Genomic DNA, 22,158 nt, shown 5'->3' on the forward strand with positions numbered 1-22,158 from the left:
CATAAAGTCCATTTACTTCATAGTCATTTGTGGAGGCTTATAATTCATGAAAGTTAAAATCATATACATAATGTCATTCATCCTATACTTATCGTAAGAAATGCACAGCGGCCTGAGGTACATTAGATCTTAAAAACTCTAGGTACTCCATTAAACACGATGATGCATATATGTATGTTTTAGAAATAATTTTGTTTTTATTAGGTACATTATTTACATACATATTTATGTATATATATCTCTTACCCATAGACTGAGGAGGAATGATGCATAAGTGCAAGGCCCTAGTTCGTTTTCCATCTTCTCTGCCCTAATAAATATTGATAATACTATTATTTACCATCGAGTTACTATGTGTATCTATACTCTGTGGCTTTCGGTTTTTAGTTATAAAGAATTGTTCATAAGGCAAGATGTAATTAATATCTACACTCCAAAAAGTGACGCGACGCATGGTTGATGAAAGCAACCACAAATTAATAATTGCCATCAATTATCTTTTATAAATCCTAAGTTACCCCATCATTCCTAGCTCTCAGCAGATAAACCTTTACGGCTTCATATTAATTATTTATTTATTGGTTTATATTATGATAACTAAAACAAAAAACTTAAGATTTCGTACCTACCTATTTGGGAAAAATATATTTTGTTACTTATAAATATGTATATTTTAAAGTATCTATAAGTACGTCAGTAAAACCAAAAACTTGCGTACGATTGGAATGGAAGTGCTTTATTAATTATTTCTTTTTTTTGTTCATCATCTTCATTCGCTTTTACATTTATTTTAAAATAAAAAAACGTATTAATTTATAATTAGTCTTTTTTCATTATTGAAAAGTAGGAATTTTGGCGCATACGCCAATGCGTAAATGGAATTTAATTTGAAATCTCTTCTGTGGTCGTTTTATCACCGTTCTCGCATTGAGGTGGCTTAACTGCTTCCGAGGAGACGGCATCTTTGCAATTCTCTTTAACAGACAAATGGGCTGGACCTGTCTGCTGAATTTGAACGATTCTTTCGCTGCCTTCACCCGATTTAAGTGGTGGTGGTGCTTTGACGGTGAGGATGCCATCTGATGAGAGGGTGGATGCCACCTCCTTTGGGTCATAGCCCTTTGGTAGGGTGTACTTGCGAACGAAATGCCGAGCAATCAGACCATGACCATCCTCTTTTTCTTCGTGCTTGCCCTCGACTACGATGCAATTATCGATTGTCTTGACAGTCAGTTCGTTTGGTTTAAACTGCTTTACGTTCATGCTAACTTGGAAGCCATTTTTACCAACCGGCGAAAATTCCTTATCCTCGTTGTTGGTTTCTTTGTCTTCCTGGTTTTTGAGCATTTTGTTGCGAATATTTGCATAGGGATGCTGACGATGCTTAGGTAACCATAGTTGCGACACTGTCTTTGATGGGCGATGAAAATCATTCGAATAGATACCGAAACCGAAGTCGTCATCTACTCCACGATGAAATTCGCTGATTTCATCGGCCAAGTCAAGAAGAAATGGTATGAGAGACATTTTTTTTTTAAATGTTTAAACCTTAGTTTCAATTAGAGTTATTTTTAGGTAGTTTAAATTAAAACTATAGTTTGGTGCACTTCTACTTAATTATAATTTAATTTAAATTTGCGTTAACCGACGAAAACGCCCGACACACTCGATTGCAGACTTTCTTATGTATATAAATTGCTGAATGGAGCCCTTTTAAAGGGTTTTCGGGCTGAATTAAAATAATTTTTGCATTTCTCTTAATAAATTGTCTAGTCAGCAAAATCATAAATCGATAAAGTGGCTACAGTGTGTATATGAGGAGATGTAAGAACTTACAATTTGCAACTCCACTTTGATAAAAAAGATGCTAATTCATAAATACGTATGTTATGTTGGTTCACATTTATGTTTATTTACATGGACAGAATTGTATCCAGACTTTTTAGTTCAAAGCTAAATTTGACAATACTTCGGAAAACATACCCAGAAAATCAAGAAGGACACAAAGCAGTAGGGAAACTTCGCCAATTAAAGAACGACAAAATATCACTCATACGCCCCAGAACACCAATTCAAAGTATTTTGAACCAAATGGATTTATGTAGACTAAAATTAAACAGATGTTTTAATTTAAAAAGATAGATACATATAAGCTCAGTAGTAGCCGTGGCATGATGGTTAGTGTCTTGGACTGTCATGCGAGAGGTCTTGAGTTTGATCCCTGCCTGTGTCACCTAAAGTTTTATTCACGGGTACTGTCTTTAGCGAGGAATGACAAATTTACTAAGAGTAATTCTTGTCATGAAAAAGTGCTTTCTCAAATTGCATATAAACTGTAGGTCCCCTCCATTCCTGAAATTATTCGCACACAGGAGTGGCTGGGAGTTGTAAGTCACTAGTCGCTGGTTTTCTACGGACTGTTGCGCCACCTAATTTCTTTATTACATATAAGCTCTGTTTGGTTTGCAGTTCTTCTAAGTATGATGAATGTGGTTTTTGATATGTATTAAGACAACAATTATGCAATGGGCTAGTTCTATATTAGATTGGTCTATTTAATATTAAGTTTCCGAAGACGTCGAGTGTCAAACCCACACAACCAGAAATCAAAAAATTCGCGAAATATCTAAACTTTTGTTCGGTTATTGTTAATTTTGAACCTCGAAGGACTTTATCCTTGAATGATATAATGATTTGTATTCTATTTTAAAATTATGTCTATAAATCAAAATTTTCCCAAGTAACAAGTAATCAAAATTTTTCTAAAATAAATGTATGCAATAAAAAATTTGGACTTAATGTAGCTATAGTAAAATATCAAACACAAATAATATAGTTCGCCATTAGACGTACCTTAACATAACAGCATTTTGACTGAGCCAAAAAAATAGTGTGGAATGGGGGCTTGAATCCTCCGCTTTAGGCACAAGGGGCATTTTTTTAGAAAAATAAGTTGAAACACAAATTCAAGTATTGTCAAACATCGGCAACATCTACATTATTTTCATTCAATTTTTCTAAAAGTCCGAAATAGATTCTTGAGTGATCTTTTACTTTCGAGAACAAAATCTTAGAAAATGTTTTATTTTTTGAATGTTGAAACTAACGAGGTCACATCTACATGCGTATATAGTTGTGTAGTCTCTGGACAGGAAAAGGGTTTTGGTAAATACAGTTTTTGGGGAGGTGTTTTGGAAATGGCCAGTGAGTTTTTTTAAAGGCTAAAATTGCTTTAAAAAAATAGAAATTAATTCAAAATCGATTTTCAAAATGAAAACTCAACTCTTAACAGTAAAATGAGCTTTAAAATACGTTTAATTATTATACAAGGAGTACATTTTAGATTTAGGCTAACTGTAGACTTTAATCTTGCATTTTCTCTTTACACTTTTTTTAATAAAAACTCACGTGAAGCATCAGAGAATTTCTGACTCTGATACGGTCTGTAAGCCAAATATTGGATACCTACATAATTTTTGCTGAATTACTGTAGAATTGAGTTTTCAGACGTTGATACAAACAAAAAAGCCGGTTAAAACTTAACAATGCATGCTCTCGATTTAAGGGACCGGTCGTTGTTCCTCTGTAGGTACATATGTATCTACACCGGCCGGTCTTTTTATATAAAGTATATATTATACATTTTGTGAGTTGTTCTTATATTTACATAAATGTACCCACAAAAAAGGTAATAGGATTATGACTTTGGACATAAAAAGTGCAAACTTTGTTTCCATTTCTTCAATGCTTAAGTTGCCTATGTAACTCGTAGGTTTTCAAAGGGAACAAACATCGTGGCATGGCTATTTGGTCTTAATATGAAGACATTCATTTTGTGTTGTTAAGTTAATTCATATCAGTAGTTCAGTACCTATCAGCTGTAGAATAGGAATGTTATGATATATGTATTAATATCCACAAAACCTAAAGAGCACGATAAATTGCAGGTAAGAGAATTTTCTTCATTTCTTGGTTTCTGCGCAGCGCAGTTTATAAGCCCGGAATCGCGAAAGACAGCTGGAAAATAAATGCAAATAACCAAACTGCGTCTATAAGGGCAACAACAATGTTTGTCTTGGTCTAGCCCTTACCTCTCTTCCAGAAAAATCTAGAATTTCCTATTCGCCAATTACCACCAATCGATATTCCTATAAATACCTGGACAGTGGTTTTACTCGAATTAGTATAGTACAGTTATTTCGTGTGTTAAAATCAAAGCAAGAAAATCAAAGTGTTTCTATAATTCTTAAATTGGAAATAAAATAATTTAAATTTGTATAGTAAGAAAATTAAGAATAATGTCTTTGCCATTGCTATTGAGTGTCCTCCAGGATATTGAAAATTCGGAATCGTCGAACTTTTCGCCAATTTACGGAGGAGATTTCGGACTTGGACTTCAACCACGTCACATTCATCGTCCTCAAACTCAAGCCTCGATTCGACTTCCTCTAGCTGTAGCTTTAGCTGCAGGAAGACTCGGAGAACGACGATCTGAGGGTAAAGGAGATGGAGTAGTATCGAATATTGGAAAAGATGGATTCCAGGTGTGCATGGACGTTCAGCATTTTAAGCCAAGTGAACTGTCGGTGAAAGTTATTGATAATTCTATTGTGGTTGAGGGAAAGCATGAGGAGCGTGAAGATGACCATGGGTATATTTCTAGACATTTCGTTCGACGATACGCTCTGCCAAAGGATTACGATGCCGATAAAGTAGTATCGGCATTATCATCTGATGGAGTCTTGACTGTGAGCATTCCAAAGCCAAAAACTGAAACTGAAAAACCTAACGAGAGAGTCATTCAAATTCAACAAACAGGTCCAGCTCATTTGAATGTGAAGGAAAACGGAGAGGATAAGGCTGAGAAGGAGAGTGCCACAAATGGTGACCAGTAAATTTCATTTGAAATCAATTCACGTTGACTATGAAAAAAGAAGTTTATGTTATTTGCAATATGAGTATTTATATATTTATACCTAATATATTATGTAGTATGAAGGGTTCTTTCGAGAACCTCATTTTGTTCTAGAATTCATATTATCGTAGAACATACAAAAATAAATATTAATGTTTAATGTTATTTGTCTATTAAATATATTCTCTTACAATTCCAATATTAAATAATGTGTAACACACTTACATAGTATCTAAATATAATTTATATTAATTAAGGTACATACAAAAGAACAACAATATGGATGTGGAATCTTAGATAATAAATATAACATTGATGTTTATCAAAATAATATAAGCTGCGTATTTTTATTTTATCTACAGAAACTCTTTTCTAGGGCATGATACACTGGAATAAAAAAATATCAGGTCGTGAAGTTTGTTAATTAAATTAAGTTATTGAAATATTCGGTAAATGACGAAATTCGAAAACAAAATGATTAACTTCTATAGAAAAATCTAGATTTTATGTTTCAGAATATTACGTTGTAAGGAAGATGGTTTCCTGCTTATCGCTTTTTTAAAGGAGCCCAAACATTTCAAGTCCATAAATACATAATATGTGTTGTAGTTTATAGGGTTTTCCAATTAGTTTCTTTTTTAGTATTTAAAAAACCATTCTTTTTTAAGAGAAATAAATGGAAGGAAAATGTCATTAACAATGGAAACACCTACGTCTTCAGTTGCTTCACCATATACTTTTCATGAGTACAGTCGCAACTAAACGGTGATTTTTTAAGAGCTTGAGAACTTTAAAAAAAAAACGCATGAAATTTGCAAAATCTCATTGATTCTTTATTTGAAACGTTAGATTGGTCCATGGCATTTACTTTTTGAAGATAATTTCATTTAAATGTTGACCACGGCTGCGTCTTAGGTGGTCCATTCGGAAAGTCCACTTTTGGGTAACTTTTTCGAGCATTTCGGCCGGAATAGCCAGAATTTCTTCGTAAATGTTGTCTTCCAAAGCTGGAATAGTTGCTGGCTTATTTGTGTAGACTTTAGACTTGACGTAGCCCCACAAAAAATAGTCTAAAGGCGTCAAATCGCATGATCTTGGTGGCCAACTTACCGGTCCATTCCTTGAGATGAATTGTTCTCCGAAGTTTTCCCTCAAAATGGCCATAGAATCGCGAGCTGTGTGGCATGTAGCGCCATCTTGTTGAAACCACATGTTAACCAAGTTCAGTTCTTCCATTTTTGGCAACAAAAAGTTTGTTAGCATTGAACGATAGCGATCGCCATTCACCGTAACGTTGCGTCCAACAGCATCTTTGAAAAAATACGGTCCAATGATTCCACCAGCGTACAAACCACACCAAACAGTACATTTTTCGGGATGCATGGGCAGTTCTTGAACGGCTTCTGGTTGCTCTTCACTCCAAATGCAGCAATTTTGCTTATTTACGTAGCCATTCAACCAGAAATGAACCTCATCGCTGAACAAAATTTGTCGATAAACATATTTCGAACCGAACACTGATTTTGGTAATAAAATTCAATGATTTGCAAGCGTTGCTCGTTAGCAAGTCTATTCATGATGAAATGTCAAAGCATACTGAGCATCTTTCTCTTTGACACCATGTCTGAAATCCCGCGTGATCTGTCTGCATATACACAGCTGGTCAAAAAAATAGGTGTGATAATTCATTTTTGTATTAATTCATTTTGTATTCCTTTTTAATGTTAAATATTAATTTTACGTATATATTTTTAAAGCTCGTATAATAATTAAATAAAAAACACTTTAAGCCTTTGAAATACATTCAAATTATAGATCATATAGCACCAAAAATTACAGATGGAGGTCTTTTCAAATAGGTGCGTCTTTCTAAATTAGTAATATCGTTTTTAGCAATAATTTCTGTATCTTATCACAATTTTTTTTTACTTACTTTAATAACCTAAGTATCCTCCACTATTATTCAAAACTTTTTAAAGTCGTCACGGCATTGACTCTATTTACTTTCGGCATGTTTGCTTGGGTATGGAATACCAATCTCTTTGAACCGCTTCCCACAATTGGTTTCCATTAGTGAAATATTGACCCCCTATCTAACGCTTTAGCTAATTCCATAAGTTCTCAATAGGATTGAGATCAGGTGATTAACAATTTATACTTCTTTCTCTCGAAACCAATCTTTCACAAGACCTGCGGTATGTTTAGGATTGTTGTCTTGGTGAAAGTGGCATCGCAGGGTCAAGTTTTCCTCAGAAAACGGTAACATGACATCTTGAACAATATCACTATATCCGTATTTTGTTAAGATGTTATTCCATTGGAAGATGAAGATAGGACCTACATCGTACCAGGAACAGCCCCACACCATTATATTCCCTCCTGCGTGTTTAATAATTGTCTGTGTTTAGCGGAGGTGGTAGTCCCTACCATTTGGTTGCCTTAAATTTAACACAGAACCTGATAAAAACAAATTTACTTTGGTTTCATTACTCCACAAGGTATTTTGCCATTTTTGTTCGCCCTCTGGTTCGATCCAATTAGCATGGTTTAAATCAAATAGTTTTCTAAGGAATAAAACTTTTATGCAATTCTTCCAAGGATATTCCAGCTCTGAAGCCTTCTCCGGATCCAGCGTGCACTGGCTGCATTATCAATTTTAGCACCTATAGTCCTTAACGAAATAAAAGGAATAGATTTAGCTAGAAATAGTATGAGGCGGCCAGTGGTAGCTGATGCTTTTTTCGGCCGGCATCTATTTCGCGTATTCTTCTGGGTTTAAGAACATTTTTTATTAAATTTTGAGATCTGCCTAGGACCTCCGCAATGAATTTGTAGGTCTTGCCCCCATCTCTAAGTCGACGAAGTAATTTCCTGTACTCTGGCGAGCAGTGGACTTTACGACGCATATTATAAAATAAAGAATATTATAAGAAGCTGGGATTTTATATGAAAAACACCTATTTTTATGGCCAACTTCTAGAAAACACAGAATCTTATTCCAACACAAATAATTTATCTGCTTAGCATTACATTACTTAAATGCAAAAAGTTTAGCATCCTCATGGAGAAAATAACTGTTCTTTCTTTAAAAAAAAATGTTGGATGCATTTCTTGCATTCAAAACAACAGCTTATCAGCCTCACACCTATTTTTTTGACCAGCCGTGTAGATACCTATTCTTGTACGTGGCAACATAGGAAAGACACTAGATGATTTAAATCACAAGATCTTGGTGGCCAATAATTGTCATCAATTTTTCAAGAGATCAGACGTTTATTTTCGTAGATTATTTGGAACTTTCAATGGATATGCCTTATTGGGGCTTATCATAGAGTCCGATCGGAACAAATTTCCCGGAGGCGAAAATCGATTGTTTATACATATTTGTATAATAAAAATTAAAAACAAAATGTCTATGAGTCGGAGAAATGTCCGTTGCGATCGGATACTATGATAGGGCTGATTGGGGAACAAAGGAAAAGAAAAATCTGAGATTTTCTACTCAAGGAACGTGGCATCCACAAACTTATATTTGAAACCGTTTCAGAAAAACTTTGTATCTATCTTGATTGATGAAATGTTCATGAAAGTTTACAAATTAAAATTTCTAAAAAACACGACCATTGTTATTAACATTAAACAATAAAAAAAAGATGGCGCAACAGTCCATTGAGAACTAGGGCCTAGTGACTTCAACTCTCAACTATTCCTATGTGCAAATACTGATGTCAGGGATGGAGGCGACTAAACAGTTTTAAGCTGAATCGGAACGGCTAATCTGTCAATACCTCGCAAGAGGCAGAACCCGTAAAAAAATCTTCAGATGGCATAGGCAGGGATCAAACTCAAGACCTCTGGCATGAAATTCCAACGCACTAACCACTGGTATTACATCAATAAATAATAAAAATATAAACAATGATTAAATTTTTAATATTATTGTTTATTTAATCAAATAAACCATGGTTGTGAAATATTATGTACATAAATAATTGTAATGGGAAATGTGCTTAAGCTTAGATTAATTTTACGGTAAGGAGGTTTTTCACAAGAAAATTGAACACTTATTTTTTGGCGGTTTTATCTTCTGCTGCTCCAGAATCCTTGGGCTGTTCTTGAGGATTCTCCTTCACATTCAGGTGTGCTGGCCCCGTTTGTTGAATTTGAATAATTTTCTCTGCTGCCTTATCTTCTATAGCTGGTTTTGGAACGCTCACTGTCAAGACTCCATCTGATGAAAGTGTCGAGATGACTTTATCGGCGTCATAGTTATTTGGTAGAACGTATCGACGAACAAAGTGACGTGAAATAAATCCGTGATCATCTTCTCGTTCTTCGTGTTTACCCTCCACAACCACAGTATTGTCCACCACTTTTACAATTAATTCACTCGGTTTGAAATGTTGGACATCCATTGAAACTTGAAATCCATCTTTTCCAATATTGGATGTTGCTCTACGTGATGCTCTAGACGTTTCTAGTGGTCGATCTTCTAGAAGGTTGGCCAAGGCCAACGGCAAGCTCAAAACTCTGGGGCTCTGATGTCGTTGGATTTGATAGGGATTCAAGCCCAATCCCAAATCACTGCTATAGTATGGTGATGCGGAGGCAACAGAGTCCAAATTTTCAGCCAAATCCAAAAGCAATTTTAATCCAGACATTTTATAAACTTTGTTATCTTATAACTTTAGATCACAATGTCGATGGATACACAATTTCTTGCACTTTGTTTAAAGAGAAGTTGAAACTTGATGTTTCTTAGTTATCGATTGTACTTATTTTTCAAATAAACTGATGAATTTTGTCGGTAGCATTCGAATATTTATACCAAATGTCGCTCTTTGCTAGAAATGTCTAGGTTTTACTCGTACTTCTCTTTAAATTCTACCAAACCAGGAGAATTAAAGAGCTGCTGAATAAAGACTTCCCCTTTTTTCTCTCTTAAATACGTTCTTTTTAGTGTAATGTCTTATTAACCATTTAAGTTGACAAAAAATTAAGTGCCAAAAATGATACCTTTGTGGAAAATATAATTACAAATAAATAACGTAAATGTACAAAAATACACATTACGTACATATAGCAAATATAGTTTATAAATAAACTTATGTAGGTAATTAACAAAACAATGTAAATCAAAACAAACATTAAAAAAAGAGAATGAGAAAGGGCAAATCTTAAGAGATAAAGATAACATTTATGTTGTTCATTCATTCCCATAATCTCTTTTCTTCTCTGAAGCAAAGAGAGCGTAAGTCATATCTCTTAATTTGCAAATAAAATATGAAAAGATAAACCTAGAAATTTCTGGTAAACCAACTTTTTGGTATAAATACCCGAAAGTGAATCGTGAAATGCATCAAATTGATATTTGTTTCAATACGTTCAATAACGTCAAGCGCAAGTAATCTCTCGTATATTGTTGTTCATTTAAAAGTTATATCAAAGGAAAAAGTGTAAAATGTCTTCACTAAAATTACTTTTGGATTTGGCTGAAAGCTTGGATTCTATGTCAGCATCTCCTTACTATAGAAGTGACTTTGGATTGGGCTTGGATCCATATCAAATTCAACGATACCAAAGTCCAAGAATCTTGGGTTTGCCATGGTCTTTGGCAACCTGCTTGGAAGAACAACCGATTGAAAAGTCTAGAAGCAGAAGTGGACCAACATCAAGTATTGGGAAAGATGGATTCCAGGTTTGCATGGATGTCCAGCAGTTCAAACCGAGTGAATTGACTGTAAAAGTCGTGGACGATGCTGTAATCGTGGAGGGTAAACATGAAGAACGAGAAGATGATCATGGATACATCTCACGACACTTTGTTCGTCGCTACGCACTGCCAAAGAACTATGACTCTGACAAAGTTATTTCGACACTATCATCAGATGGAGTTTTGACAGTGAGCATTCCTAAACCAGCAATAGAGAATAAGCCAGCAGAGAAAGTCATACAAATTCAACAAACTGGACCAGCACACTTAAATGTAAAGGAAAATCCTCAAGAACAGTCCAAGGAGAAGGATTCGGAGACTGCTGAAAAGAAATAAACATTTTGAACATTTCTAATAGAAGCACCTAATTAAAAACTAGACTGAACTCATTTTTCCAAAACATTTTATAAATATTCGTTATCACATATAATTTAAATAAACAAAGTTTTTTCTATATTTTTAATTCAAAACTAAAAAGTCGTTTTATTTTATATCAATTTACTTATAAGATTACATTTTAATCAAGCTACATAAATGAGAAATAGCCGCCTTTTAAGCCTTTGTTCTGAAACTAAAGTGAAAATCTGAGGTGCAATCGCATAAGGCGATAGTTGAATCTTGGTCACTAAAATACATGCTTTAGCTACACGTAAGGTTATTGTCAAATTGATTATCGCTTGTTTGTTATGGTGCATTTATAGCTTTCATACATTTTGAGAACGATAGGTTGTGTCAACTCACTTTTCTACAAAAGTCAAAAGGTTCAAACTTGAAAGTAAGGCAAGATTCTAGCTATGCTTGGCCAGCTGCCAAAAAATGTCATTCCAGCTTAGGCAACTTTAATGGAAGTTAACTTGGAAGTTAGTTAGAAATATCTACCTAAGTTAAGGGGCCGGTTATAGCTATCAGTAAAATCCATCAGTAAAATTTGAGACAGGAGGAATCTGAAATGTTTTACTGATGAGCGTTAGTAGCAATCAGTAAATTTACGTCACTAAATTAAATGTCACTTTGAGGCTTCACGCCTCAGACAATTTTTTACTTTGGCTTTCATCAGTAAAATTTTTAATGATGTGCTCTGAACAGTAAAAAACTGGAACACAAACAGTAAAGCGAAATGCATTTTTTTGACACTCAGCTGTTCAGTAAAATGAAATTTCATCATTAAGAAAATTAAATAAAGCTTTAAATGCATTGTTTATTTTAGATATATACGATTAATCTTATTAGATTAATCTTTTGCTAAAAATTAATCTGTAACATGTTCAAAAACTAAAAGCAAAAATGTTACTTATGGATTTTATTGATAACTATAACCGGCCTTAAGTCTACTTCTGTCAAATTGACAGTTGATTATGTTTTTTCATTCAACTGAAAGCTGAACTTTATTAATCTATGATTTATTTGTTTTCTGCACACCTTCATTTGATGTTTTCTGTAAAAGATTTCCTTGTCAATTTCGAAAAGAAACAAGTAATATTTCTTTACTGTAACAAATACAAATCGTGATGGAGTTGTAGCTTGCCCGAAGAGTGTTTTGTAAACAATAATGTTTTAGGTTGTTTTTATACTATCAACTTAAAGTAGAGGTTTGTGAAGTTAAGTTCTAAATTTAAAATTCATGACATTTGAAAAACTTACTAGTTGCCTTAGTTAAAATGTAAGTTCAAAGAATTAAGTTGATTGCAAATGAAGTCCTTTATGTTGTCTGAACCTGCCCATTCTCTTACAGCTTTATTTAAGACATCGTCATCTTTTCGCTGTCTCATTTAGAGTTTGTTTAATGTGTCCTTCAAAATTTTGTCTCTGCCCCAATTCGGCAGAGTTTGTTCAGAAATTGATAGATGTCATCGGATCGCGGTTTTTACTATTTTCTGTGTTGATATAAAATTAAATATTATTAAAAAACTATCTAAATGACATTATAATATGTGAGTACTGCCGAGCCATGCACTAAGCATTTTTTAGCGCTCACTTTACGCAATTAGAAGAAAGTATGACAATCAAAACAGTAACAGCCAACTATTGTTCTCCGCGATTCCACCATTGTATTCTGCTACACGGCAGAGAGAAATTAGTCCAAAATTCGTGAAAACTTCTATGTAAATTTTAATTCTCTCAAGATATACAGTGGTAGTCACGAATTTAGCACATTTAAAAGAGTACAAGTATTTTTCTACTTGCAATTCTTTATTACTTGCAAGTAACGGTTCATTTTTATGTTGTTACTATGTAATAAAAATGAGTAAATAATTGAAAAGTAAAATCCCGTTTTGCGAAAAATGAAGATTGTTTGTGATTTGCGTTGTTTTTAGCTGGACATACATTTAGCCCGTTTTGCAATCAAAGAGTGTGTTTTTTTAAAAAAAAGAAAATAATAATTTTTGAGGTAATTAATTATTCCTTTATGGCTGAAACACAAACACGCTTCAGCTTCGGCTTCGCCTGACGTTTACGAGTTCAGCCATAGGAATTCCATGCATGCTATCACAATCGAGCTTCGACCTCACGTTTCGTTTGTCAATCGTAAGGAAAAGAACGTAATGTGACTCCAGACGGAAGCTCTAGTTCAATTATCTGAACATTTGCTTTGTCTGACAGCTCATCATCTGTAAAAAAATGTCAACAAACAAAATATTTGCTCTTTTGAGATATGAAATAATAGAAATGTCATTCAAAGGAACCTCGAAGCAGGCCTAACGTAACGCAGACGAAACCGAAGCTGAAGCGTGTATGTGCTTCAGCCATTAATGATCTATAATTAGTAATGTAATAATAAATAATTAGTAATGGGAAAAGGAAAATGGTGCTCAAAGTAAAAAAGTCTAATTTTTAAAATGAAGACAAAAGGGCGGACGGTAACAGACATTTCTAAGTTGTTAGAATGCTCCAGGAAGTTGGTTTATAATGCCCTTCGTCATTTCAAAAAGTTTTTAAATGATTGAAAACGTTAAACAAAACCCCCGGGCCAGAAAGACAACTACAAATGAAGATAGAATTATTTATAGTTTATCGACCAAGGATCCGTTTAAGACCTCCAGTGCCATTCGAAGCGAACTTTCAACAAACTATGGAGTAAATGTCTCCTCAAGGACCAAAAGACGCCGATAAAATGAAAACAATCCCTGTGGGTGCGTTGCTCAGAGAAAACCACTTGTATCAAAAAAAAGAATCTGAAATCTAGATTACAGTTTGCCAAAGCTTTATCTAGACAAACCAATTAGTTTTTGGAAAAACGTGTTCTGGAACGATGAATCCAAATTCGGTTCGGATCGGATGGGAAAAAATATGTATGGCGTCCAAAATATATGGAATATGATCCAAGGTACACCATTAAAACGGTGAAACACGGTGGAGGCAACGTTATGGTCTGGGCTGCTTTTTCATGGCACGGCCGGCGCGTGTTGGCCCATCGTAAAAATTGACACCAAAATGGACCAGAACGTGAACGGAGATATCCTGTTGGATCATATGATACCCTACGCAGAAGACAATTTGCCGTTATTATGGCACTTCATGCACGACAACGACCCTAAACACACTTCAAAGTTTATGAAGTGTGCCTTAGAGGTGAAGTGGCCAGCACAATCAACCGATCTTAACCCGATCGAAAATTTGTGAAATGATATTGAACATCACATTGAGCAAACAAAAACCAACCAATTCAACACAATTGTGGCAGGAGATTTAAAATGCTTGGTATGCAATTCCAAAGACACGATGTAAGGCTTTGGTTTAAAGTTTGCCAAGAAGAATTGCTTCTGTAATGCTAAATAAAGGGTTTCCCTACCAAATACTAAGAAAAACTAAGAATTTATAACGGTAAGTAAAATTTTATCAAGAAACTGTTGAATGTGTAAAATTTGTGAAAAATTGATGTTTCTACATTCCATACTTTTTTCTTCATACAGATCTTAAACATATTTAATGAAGCATTATTAAAACATAGTGCTGTAATGTAAATAAAATATAACTAATTTCATAATAATAAAAAAAAATTATGTAAATGGTTTTAATTTTCTTTAAAAAGTGAGATTAATTCTTGTCCACCACTGTATATCTATTCTGGAATTATTTCCAAGATTGGACGCTTACAAATATTTATTACATCACGAAATTATTTATTGTGTTTATATTCCATGATGTTCAAATGGTAGACATGTGCATTCAAGAGGACACAAGCGTCCACAGGTTTTTCTCAAAACCCACCTCTGTCTATCAACTCCTACTCTCACCTCCCCGCGGTGAACATCGGGTGCCTAGTACCTCAACTGGAGATTGGGTTCCAACCCCAGTGGAAAGTTGTTGGGGGCAGCAAACGAGAGAGGGGGGGAGAGGTGTTTCCACTAAGGCACCTCTCCTTATCCAGGCGGCAGCGGACGAATTCTCGAGATAGAATCAACGGTGGCGTCTACAGTTCCAGTAAGGTCGAACTACTTAGTGAACACCTTATAGGGCTTCTTCGACATATTCGGAGCCCAGGCCTATAAGGAGCGGTTCATCCGGCTCCCCTTCCTTGGAGTTATACTAAGGATCTGGCCCTCCAGGTTGGGGGTTGTGCCGTCGGGGTGACTTCCTGGCCACGTAAAAACATCATAGTTTCGAAGCAACAACAAGCCTCGGATACGGACGGATTCACTGTTGACAACCCACGCAAACGAAATAAGGACAACGAACTTCGGATATGTACGTGGAATGTTAGGTCCCTTAACAGACCACGTGCAGCCGAACAATTAGCGGAAGCCCTAAACTGCTGCAAGGCAGATATTACAGCCATCCAAGAAGTGCGATGGGATGGACCGGGCAAACGCAAACTAAAAGACTGCGATATCTACTACGGCGACTGCTACCGAGAACAAAGACAGCGTCTATTTGGGTGTGGATTTGTTGTTGGAACTAGGCTCAGGCAAAAAGTCTTAAGTTTCAACAGTGTGAGCGAGCGCATCACGACAATCCGCATCAAGGCTAAATTCGCCATCGCATCTCAATATCCACAAGGGGACATGGAAATCTCCTGATCAATCAACCGTCAACCAGATTGACCACATTGCGATCGACGCACGACACTTCTCCAGTATCCAGGATATCCGAACATTCCGAGAGGCCAACATTGACTCGGACCACTACCTCGTTGTAGCCAAGGTACGGCTACGGATATCCCGATCCAAGCCAAAACAAGGAAGTACTGTGAGAAGATTCGACGTTAGACGGCTACAATCGCAAGAGACTGCCATGTCCTTTTCCGATCTAGTCTCTAATAACCTCCTAAGGAGTCCTATGCTTCCTGCATTAAGCATTGAAAACCATTGGCAACATTGCCTTGCAGCCATCAGAGATGCCGCCTCTGAAGTGCTAGGTTTCACACGGCCACCACAGCGAAACCCCTGGATTGACGACGAATGCCGGCAAGCTCACGCAGCGAAACAAGAGGCATACAAAACGGCGCTGCACAAAAGGACGAGAGCTGCTCGCGAGCTCTACGAGCAGAAGAGGAGAGAGGAACACCGGCTTCTTAGACGGAAAAAAAGAGAGCATGAGAAGCGCGCGATCGAGGAGATAGAGGGATGTCACAACAGGAATGAGGTTCGTAAATTTTACCAAAAGGTAAAAAAAACCTCCCAAGGGTACAAGCCACGAACCGAAGCCTGTAAAGACGATCAAGGGAACATCGTAGTAGAACCACAGTCGATGCTGAGAATATGGAAAGATCACTTCTCCAAATTATATAACGGCGATGACGAACCGAATTCCGCTGTAAGGGAGATAGAACCACTCAACCTCGGCGACGCAGATCAACAATTCCGCCCACCCGACCTTGACGAAGTGAAGATAGCTATATCTAAACTTAAGCCAAACAAAGCTGCTGGAGCTGACGGCATCACCGCCGAACTATTCAAAGCAGCAGGCGATGACTTGGTAGGGAGCATGCACCAACTCATCTGCAAAATTTGGTCGGAAGAAAGCATGCCCGATGAGTGGAATCTCAGCATAGTGTGCCCGATACATAAGAAAGGAGACCCTCTAAACTGCGCCAACTACAGAGGCATCAGTCTCCTTAACATTGCTTATAAGATCCTCTCTGCCGTATTATGTGAACGTCTGAAGCCATTCGTCAACAACCTGATTGGTCCTTATCAGTGTGGCTTCAGACCAGGAAAGTCCACTATCGACCAAATATTCACACTACGGCAGATCTTGGAAAAAACCCAGGAGCTTCAAATCGATACCCACCATCTTTTTATCGATTTCAAAGCCGCGTATGACAGCATCTATAGGGAAGAGCTCTACCGAGCAATGTCTAGTTTTGGCATCCCTGTCAAACTTATCCGTTTGTGCAGAATGACGATGGAGAATGCACGCTGCTCTATCAAGGTCGGAAAAGATCTTACCGATGCATTTGATGTCAAAAAAGGTTTTAGACAAGGCGATGCACTGTCATGCGACTTCTTCAACATCGTTCTGGAAAGAATTGTGCAAAACTCAACCGTCAACACTAGAGGCACAATCTTCCAAAGATCCATCCAATTACTCGGATACGCAGATGATATTGACATAATTGGAAGATCAAAGCGTGATGTCAGTGGAGCGTTTTTGAGCATTGCGACGGAAGCGAAGAAGATGGGTTTAGTGGTCAATGAGGGCAAGACCAAGTATATGCTGTCATCAAAAAAGGACACTGAACGACGACGTCTTGGACAAAACGTCACCATGGACAGCTATAACTTTGAGGTAGTTAAGGACTTTGTCTACCTAGGCACCGCTATTAATGCAGACAACGACACCAGCGCTGAAATCAAACGAAGAATAACTCTTGCAAATCGCTGCTTCTTTGGACTTAGAAGGCAATTGAGAAGTAAAGTCCTCTCTCGAGCATGTAAAATCACCATCTATAAGACACTCATCATCCCGGTTCTCATTTATGGCGCTGAGGCCTGGACCCTGTCAAAGAAAGATGAGAGCGTCTTAGGATGCTTCGAGAGAAAAATTCTTCGGGCGATTTTTGGTCCCGTACGCATAGATGGAGAATGGAGGAGAAGATATAACGACGAGCTGTACGGGCTGTACAGCGACACTGACCTAGTTAGCAGAATCAAAGTCCAACGGCTTAGATGGCTAGGTCATGTAGAGCGGATGGACATCAACGCTCCAGCCCGGAAGGTCTTCGAATCCAATCCCGAGGGACGGCGCAGTAGAGGAAGACCGCGACTCAGGTGGCGCACCCAGGTGGGAGAGGACCTCAACCAACTTGGCGTGCGAAACTGGAGACAGCTAGCTAGGGACCGAGCTGGCTGGAGACGCTTGTTGGTTGAGGCCCAGGTCCGCCCCGGACTGTAGCGCCACCTTAAGTAAGTAAGTAAGTAAGTTTATATTCCATGTTTGTCCCCCAATTCCACAATTCAATTTCTAGGCTTTGGCCGTAAGCGACAATAAAAAACCTACTTAAAAGTGTAAATCTCAGAAAGATCTAATCAATGTTCGAAAATAAGAATATTCCAACTACTATACCGAGCCCTTACCGCAAATTATCGTGAGACAAAAATAAGTGTTAATCGTTAACGGAAAATCAAGTTTACTGCTCGTTAACCATTCATACCTGAAGTCAGTTTTGAAAAGCATTGTAATTATGTTTTTGGCTTCTTTTTTGTTCCCCCGGAATCACCAAATCGGTTCGTAATGTAAAATTGTATAAAATGTTCCACTATAATCGTATTTGGTGATAGATTCTTTCGGGATTCATAATCATTTCCGATTATTATGGTATTCGTGATAGGGCTGGCATTTCAAACGCCTTCCAAAAAACTAATCAAAAATTACAGTCGTTAGTAAAGACTATAGAGTAATATTTCCAACCACATACATAAAAGATGAATTTCTTGAGAATGAAATTAAGTTTTTGTTCAATTGAATATTTTTTGGGTGAGTAGGATTGAATGTCTTGTTAGCTACGCATTTGACCAATTTTTAAATTGGCAAATCATAGGTATTTTGTTTTTAATCTGTCTGTCTTTAAGAATGTAAAAATCATTACATACATACATATGTATGTATGTATATATTAGTCTGCAATTCGTTCAACGAAAACGGATTGTTATTATAAAAGAACAAAATTATTTTAAAAGAAAATAATGGAAACTTGGAATACCTCTTTTTTAATATTTTGTTGCTCTAGATCTAGACGTATCCATTGATTGATTTTCTGGAATGTAGGAAAGCCCAATGGCAAGTTCAAAACGTTTGTCGTCGAATGTAATATGGATTCAAGACCAATCTGAAACCAGCTAACTAATAATTATAAAGATAATAAGTACATTATTTAAACGTTTATCTTATTTTTTATCTTTTTATTGCAAAACAAAATAGAAATCAAATTATTTACTTTAATTTAAGAGAAATTGTTTACTAAGCGATTGTTTCAAAACAAAAAAAAGCCAATGAATTTTGTTTTGCCGGCTTTTTTGCATATTTACACCTATATTATGTCTTACTAGAATTTTCTAGGTAGAACTTATCATCAATATTTTTATTCAGCAACTTTAAGAGAAACGAATATAGAACAACTTCTCTTCTTTTCTCCGCAGTTTTGTTCTTAATAATAAATGCAGTTCAAAAACATTAAATACAACTTCTCTTCTTTTCTCCGCAGTTTTGTTCTTAATAATAAATGCAGTTCAAAAACATCAAATAAAATGTATGTTACCATTATCAATTAACTACTTATGGGCGGTAGTTTTTATTTCTTAATATAAGAAATTTATACATTCAAAAAAAGAAATCTTTCAATTTTCAAATCAAAATGGGGAAAGAGATTTAATGCATTTATCTTACTTCAATTGAATTAAGAGAAAAACTTGTAAAGAGAGTGTGATTATATTCAGCAATATTCCCTTGTTTTTAATGGACTAGCAGGAGATGAATCTCTAGAAGTTTCTGGCGAAAGAACCAATTCGTATAAATATCCGAAAGATACCGACGGAATTCATCAGTTTGTTTGAAAACATTAGCTTATTGAAGTTCTCTTCAACAAAAGAGCAAGTGCTATAGACTGTTTTACTTTGTAGTAAAAGAAAAAGAAGTTTAACATAAGATGTCTTCATTAAAATTACTTTTGGATTTAGCAGATAGTTTGGATTCCATGTCCTCTCTATCCCCATACTATAGCAGTGATTTCGGATTAGGATTGAATCCTTATCAAATTCAACGATACCAAAGTCCAAGAGACCTGAGTTTACCCCTTGCTTTAGCGAACTACTTGGAAAATCGGCCATTGGAAACGACTCACCGAAGTAGAAGGGTATCAAACATTGGAAAAGATGGATTCAAGGTTTCGATGGATGTCCAGCAGTTCAAACCGAGTGAATTGACTGTAAAAGTTGTGGACGATGCTGTAGTTGTGGAGGGTAAACATGAAGAACGAGAAGATGATCATGGATACATCTCACGACACTTTGTTCGTCGCTATGCACTGCCTAATAACTATGACTCTGACAAAGTTATTTCGACACTATCATCAGATGGAGTTTTGACATTGAGCATTCCTAAGCCAGCCATTGAAAACAAGACAGCCGAGAAAGTCATACAAATTCAACAAACGGGACCAGCTCACCTGAATGTGAAGGAAAATCGTCAAGAACAATCCAAAGACTCTGAAGCTAATGAGGTTAAATCCTCAAAAAAATAAATTTTAAATATTTGTTAAAACAAAATTAACTACCCAGACTGACCTCAGCATTGCCAACATTAATTTACTCATAATGCACTATTATTAAATTAAAATTCATAAAATTAAATAAATTCATCCTTTTTTCCAAAGTATTATTACAAACTACCAATCTTTTTATTGAACTTCAACTTTGTTAATTAGGGTTTTTTTGCTACTCTTTATTTAAGATAGGAAGGTAATGATTTCGACCGTTCAGGGGGATTTCCTCTAGAAAACAAAAGTGCCTGAGCACACAAAAAAAGGATTAATTCACAACAGAGAACGGATGATTTTCAGAAAAAAAAATTGAAAAAATGCAAAGTATCGTCCTTTTCCGTATTCCCAGATATGATTTTCCGTTAAAAATCCAGTTTTTTCTTAAAGTGTTATTCTTCTGACTGTTATATGCATTTCTATTTGACGGAGAAGGAGAATTTGGCTTTTTTTTCCTAGTACCATATCAATATCATTTTACTTGCGATAAACTAGCTCACTTTTTTATTTTGAATTCAGTAGTAAAAATTAAATCAGTAATTTAAAAGCAATAGCTTGTTTGTCTTGGGCTCAAACGCTTAAATGAATAGAAGTGTCAAACGTCAAGCCAAACTATTTCAAATCTGTCACACGGACTAAAAAAAAAAACCGTTGAAAAGTCAATTTAAACAATATTTCGAAGAAACTAAAATGTTGTAAGCGGGTGATGTGTGTGTAAGCTAGGAACGCTTAAGGAACTCTTAAGACCCAATATTTTAAAGATTTTAAAGAAAGATTAGCATTATTCATTCAAAAAGGAGTGGTACTGCTGCAAACAAAGTATATTATACGTGCCTCAATTGAGTAGGCCGAACTGGAAATCATTTTAGAATTGGTAATTATATAAATATACATAAAATGCGTACATGAATATTTGTTTACTATGAGTATTTCAATCCTACACCATAAACTACAAAATTTATGAAGCTTATTAACATCATTTTGACACTAACCACAACCAATTTTACTTTTTTAATCAATTCATTTTCAATGATGAAAACCAATGATAGCTATAACTGGGCAGCTAATTATTTGTTGCTATCGTGTAACCAGGCTCTTCCTGTGCAACCTACTCATCTTATTCTGTAATTGTTATACTTTGTGCAAAAATTAAATGCAGATATGAACGATAGCGATCGCCATTCACCGTAACGTTGCGTCCAACAGCATCTTTGAAAAAATACGGTCCAATGATTCCACCGGCGTAAAAACCACACCAAACAGTGCTTTTTTCGGGATGCATGGGCAGTTCTTGAACGGCTTCTGGTTGCTCTTCACTCCAAATGCGGCAATTTTGCTTATTTACGTAGCCATTCAACCAGAAATGAGCATCATCGCTGAACAAAATTTGTCGATAAAAAGCGGATTTTCTGCCAACTTTTCTAGGGCCCATTCACTGAAAATTCGACGTTATGGCAGATCGTTCGGCTTCAGTTCTTGCACGAGCTGTATTTTATGCGGTTTTACACCAAGATCTTTGCGTAAAATCTTCCATGTGGTCGAATAACACAAACCCAATTGCTGCGAACGGCGACAAATCGACATTTCACGGTCTTCAGCAACACTCTCAGAAACAGACGCAATATTCTCTTCTGTACGCACTGTACGCATTCGTGTGGTTGGTTTAAAGTCCAATAAAGTAAACTGAGTGCGAAACTTGGTCACAATCGCATTAATTGTTTGCTCACTTGGTCGATTATGTAGACCATAAATCGAACGTAAAGCGCGAAACACATTTCGAACCGAACACTGATTTTGGTAATAAAATTCAATGATTTGCAAGCGTTGCTCGTTAGT

General features: G+C 36.1%; 5 protein-coding genes across 5 annotated transcripts; 3 read left to right on the plus strand and 2 right to left on the minus strand.

The window, feature by feature from the left end:
- Nucleotides 1-715: 715 nt before the first annotated feature.
- Nucleotides 716-1,672, minus strand: LOC129947285 (heat shock protein 27-like). The gene has a single exon (XM_056057794.1). The coding sequence runs from the start codon at nucleotides 1,525-1,527 to the stop codon at nucleotides 883-885; it is 645 nt and encodes a 214-aa protein (XP_055913769.1). The 5' UTR covers nucleotides 1,528-1,672; the 3' UTR covers nucleotides 716-882.
- Nucleotides 1,673-4,172: 2,500 nt separating this feature from the next.
- LOC129947286 (heat shock protein 23-like) lies at nucleotides 4,173-5,251 on the plus strand. Its single transcript, XM_056057795.1, has one exon. The coding sequence runs from the start codon at nucleotides 4,299-4,301 to the stop codon at nucleotides 4,893-4,895; it is 597 nt and encodes a 198-aa protein (XP_055913770.1). The 5' UTR covers nucleotides 4,173-4,298; the 3' UTR covers nucleotides 4,896-5,251.
- A 3,586-nt stretch (nucleotides 5,252-8,837) lies between these two features.
- Nucleotides 8,838-9,695, minus strand: LOC129945730 (heat shock protein 23-like). Its single transcript, XM_056055600.1, has one exon. The coding sequence runs from the start codon at nucleotides 9,574-9,576 to the stop codon at nucleotides 8,980-8,982; it is 597 nt and encodes a 198-aa protein (XP_055911575.1). The 5' UTR covers nucleotides 9,577-9,695; the 3' UTR covers nucleotides 8,838-8,979.
- A 588-nt stretch (nucleotides 9,696-10,283) lies between these two features.
- Nucleotides 10,284-11,097, plus strand: LOC129945927 (heat shock protein 23-like). Its single transcript, XM_056055902.1, has one exon. It carries the CDS (start codon nucleotides 10,377-10,379, stop codon nucleotides 10,962-10,964), a length of 588 nt encoding a protein of 195 aa, XP_055911877.1. The 5' UTR covers nucleotides 10,284-10,376; the 3' UTR covers nucleotides 10,965-11,097.
- An 8,529-nt stretch (nucleotides 11,098-19,626) lies between these two features.
- Nucleotides 19,627-20,428, plus strand: LOC129946300 (heat shock protein 23-like). The gene has a single exon (XM_056056432.1). It carries the CDS (start codon nucleotides 19,714-19,716, stop codon nucleotides 20,305-20,307), a length of 594 nt encoding a protein of 197 aa, XP_055912407.1. The 5' UTR covers nucleotides 19,627-19,713; the 3' UTR covers nucleotides 20,308-20,428.
- The last annotated feature ends 1,730 nt before the right edge of the window (nucleotides 20,429-22,158 follow it).

The sequence above is a fragment of the Eupeodes corollae genome, chromosome 2 (assembly GCF_945859685.1).
Source record: "Eupeodes corollae chromosome 2, idEupCoro1.1, whole genome shotgun sequence".
Classification (NCBI taxonomy): domain Eukaryota; kingdom Metazoa; phylum Arthropoda; class Insecta; order Diptera; family Syrphidae; genus Eupeodes; species Eupeodes corollae.